Raw genomic sequence first — 3438 nt, 5'->3', positions numbered from 1 at the left:
AATATTTTTTTAAGTTTAACACCCTGTATGTTTTTAACGAAGCGTCTGTAGCGCGTTTATAGGAAATAGTCCCCTTAAAATTCATCAAAGAATACGAGGTTTCATTTTTGGTCACCGTTTGTGAATGATATTTCAGTTCGGGTGAATCAAACTTTGACCACAAATAGAACTCAATAAATAATTCATAGGTAATTGCCTTATAAAGTAAGGGTCTAAGTCTCACCTAAGGCAATTCTGAATTATTTATTGAGTTCTATTTGTGGTTAAAGTTTGATTCACCCGAAATTTGTGAATCACCCTATATATTTCTTGAAAATACTGAATCATTTTGTAGAAGTTTATGAACCTAAACTTTTTTTTATTTGAAAATATCTGCGGCAAATAATACTGTATATAAATACTAGTATTTAAAAAGTGAAACATAGCATTTACAAACATTGGAAGAAATGCCTTTCTCAGTGAGATACAGGGTGTAAATAAATAAGTGCGAAAATTCAGGGGGTGCTCCCTGTGGAAAAATAATGTAGGTCTTTCATATAAAAAAATCTTATTTGAACGTCCCTTGTAAATATACAACCGCTTAAAGAGGCTGTCAAAAAAGTAGTTTTTAATTTTTTTCTAAAGTATCAAAAAAGTGACAAAAATTCTCAGTAAACAATTTGTTGATTTTTCCCTACGGTTGTAAGGGGTTACAAAAAACACCCCTAAGACTTGTTTCATACGTATTTTTTTTTTTCACTTCAGGTAGCCCGACTCATTCTAAACAAGAAGTCTTTCGTAATTTTTTCGTAAAATTTACGATTTCTGAGTAAAAAATTTATTTAAAATCAATTACATGGCATATAATAGGGTAGAAATTTCGTCGAACTGTAATTTATTTAGTCACGTTGACATTTTGTAATGGCATTAGCAATACCGTAAATGAAATGCATTTCGGTCATTTCTACATTAGAGTACACCTTCATTTTGATGAATTACCACAAAAAAATTCTCAAATCGATCACAGTGCATCATCAATTAACAATAACTGTAACCTTATTAACAACAGTTAAGTTGCTATTACAAAATGTCAACGTGAGTCACCTATTGAGAATCACACCTGAATGAATTTTTTCGCATTTATTGATTTACACCCTGTAAAATGTGTTAATTAAATTTAAGAATTTACTCTATTCAACTGTGGGATTCTCTAGATTAATAACAACAACGATAAAATATTTGGGCAAATGAAAATTCAACATATTTATTTAATGTAAGAATAATTTCCACACTCTTTGGAAACATGTTTATAAAATCCCTTTTCGATAGTTCTTTACAAGGAGCGATTTGTTTCAGTTGTCTCTAAGAAGGCTTTTTGTACGCTAAATCAACACGTATGATTTCAACTGTCCACAAAATGATTACGTTCACATTGCGAATATTTAGTACAGCACTATCATTTTTATATTGATTTACGTCGAGCTTGTCAAAAATTTAGCTAACTGGTGATACTATATCCCTTATGCCCGTTTGCACCGTTTAGAATTTAAGCCAAGTTCAACTGAACTTGGTTTAATTTTAAAACTAGGTTTTATTAATCAGCTTTTGCACCACTTACTGCCGATTGTAGATTTATTTAAACTGGGTTTTAGGAATACTGTTTAGGGATTTTATTATGCTGCTAACTTATGTCCAGTTATGTTCGGAAAAAAATATGTCAAAGTCAACTTCTCAAACCAAAATTTTAATATGAGTACCATCAATAACACCTAACACTCTAGGAAATGATGCAATTTTATAGAACTCATGTTACACACTAACTATTTCTTCTAGGTTTGGCATTTTTATGTATCTCTGATAAAACCGAGCTATTGCAATTGATACTCGTACAATTATTCTGGACATTGTTGATATGTCCATCCCTGAAATGTCTGCAATAGCAAACAAATGACCAGCACAAGCATAAAACCAATTGTTGGATAGGAGATACACTATTATTCCCAGAAATACAAAATCATGTTAAGAATAAAAGATTTTTACAACTCCAAAATTCTGATTGCCAGTTGCATCATGTTCATGCCGACGTGTTCGTAAAACTTACATATCACTTGGATATTCCAACTCCTCTTCAATTAAAGTTAGCAGATGTAATGTGGTCTCTTTTGTCAAGCTAAATCTGCGGAAAAAGTCATATTGTCTAGATCAGGGATCCCCAAACTATTTTGGACAAGTGACCCCTTTTCCAAAATGAACTGTTACCTCAGACCTCCATGACCAAATTACCTACTTTTAAGATCAACCCCCTTATTCATAATGGTCCGCTAACTTAAAACAGCTGCTACAGAGTGTTATTTTTCATTCTGACTTAGGTCAATAGAAGAAGGCAGAGTGAGAATTAGCAATGCTTTAAGTTAGCAGACTATTATGAATAAGGGGGCCTATCTTTAGTTTTTTCCTATTGATACAAAATACCTAGGTACTAAGGTACCAACTGAAAAACTTTGCACTTTGTTAAGTGAGTAAAGTTGACTTCATTTTCTCATCAAAATTTAACAAAATAAAAAGACATACAATTCAGTAAATATCAAGTTTAATTTATAATGATTATTACAAATTAAGTACTTAAATAATCTTAAGTAGGTAGGAAATTATATTTAAGAAAGTATTAATTCGCAAAGAGAAAATAAAACATTCAGTGTGATGGATGAACCTGGTGACTATCTACCAATCTAGCTACATCCGGTTCAATATTGGTGAGTTGCAGCCTTAAATCTCCACATTCATTGATTTTCAAACGGTTTCTTTGTTTCGTCAAAATGTTTGTTACCACACTGAAGCTTTTTTCAACTAGGTATGATGATGGAAAAGCGATAAGGTATTTTTCAGCAATGTTCCACAATGTAGGATACTGTGTTTCAATGTTGCGTTGCAACCAGAACTTCTGATAGCCTTGGTTGAACTTCTGCTTAAGCTCTTCGTCTGTGCTGATGGTAATCAACTCTTCTTGCATTATCACATTGGCTTCTTCTATGGCTGTGGTATTGTACGGATTTATTATCCATTGAGGAATTTGTAAATTTAAAAGATCCTCAAACCTCTCCGTAAAATCCTTGTGTAATGCGTCCAAGTGGGTGACATATAATAAAATGTCATCATCTTGAAGCATTTCTGGTAATTTTGACAAATGCGGAAACTGCGAATATTCTTTTCTGCCTAAATTTTGTTTATAAAGGATTAGTTTACCCACGAAGGCCGATATTATTAATTTTGTTTTAATCAAATTAAGATCGTCACCCTGCAGTTGCAAATTAACTTTGTTGAACATTCCAAAGATATCAGTCAAGTAATAAATATCTGTTTTACAATTGTTCAGATTTTCTTTCAAATTCGGATCTTTTTCTTGTAAAAACTCCAACACAGACTCAAAAATGGCTGAAAATCTTTCTAAGCAAGAGCCTT

The 3438-nt window shown here is 32.2% G+C and overlaps 1 protein-coding gene across 1 annotated transcript; it reads right to left on the bottom strand.

The window, feature by feature from the left end:
- Window positions 1–2671: 2671 nt before the first annotated feature.
- Window positions 2672–3145, bottom strand: LOC111691443 (protein FAM200A-like). The gene has a single exon (XM_023454278.1). It carries the CDS (start codon window positions 3143–3145, stop codon window positions 2672–2674), a length of 474 nt encoding a protein of 157 aa, XP_023310046.1.
- Window positions 3146–3438: the final 293 nt, after the last annotated feature.

The sequence above is a fragment of the Anoplophora glabripennis genome, unplaced genomic scaffold (genome assembly GCF_000390285.2).
Source record: "Anoplophora glabripennis isolate ALB-LARVAE unplaced genomic scaffold, Agla_2.0 scaffold223, whole genome shotgun sequence".
Taxonomy (NCBI): domain Eukaryota; kingdom Metazoa; phylum Arthropoda; class Insecta; order Coleoptera; family Cerambycidae; genus Anoplophora; species Anoplophora glabripennis.
This window is presented reverse-complemented; position numbering and strand designations above follow the sequence as displayed.

Excerpts from the sequence above, each read along its gene's own strand:
- LOC111691443 (XM_023454278.1), bottom strand. The coding sequence starts at position 3,145 with ATGCTTCAAGATGATGACATTTTATTATATGTCACCCACTTGGACGCA.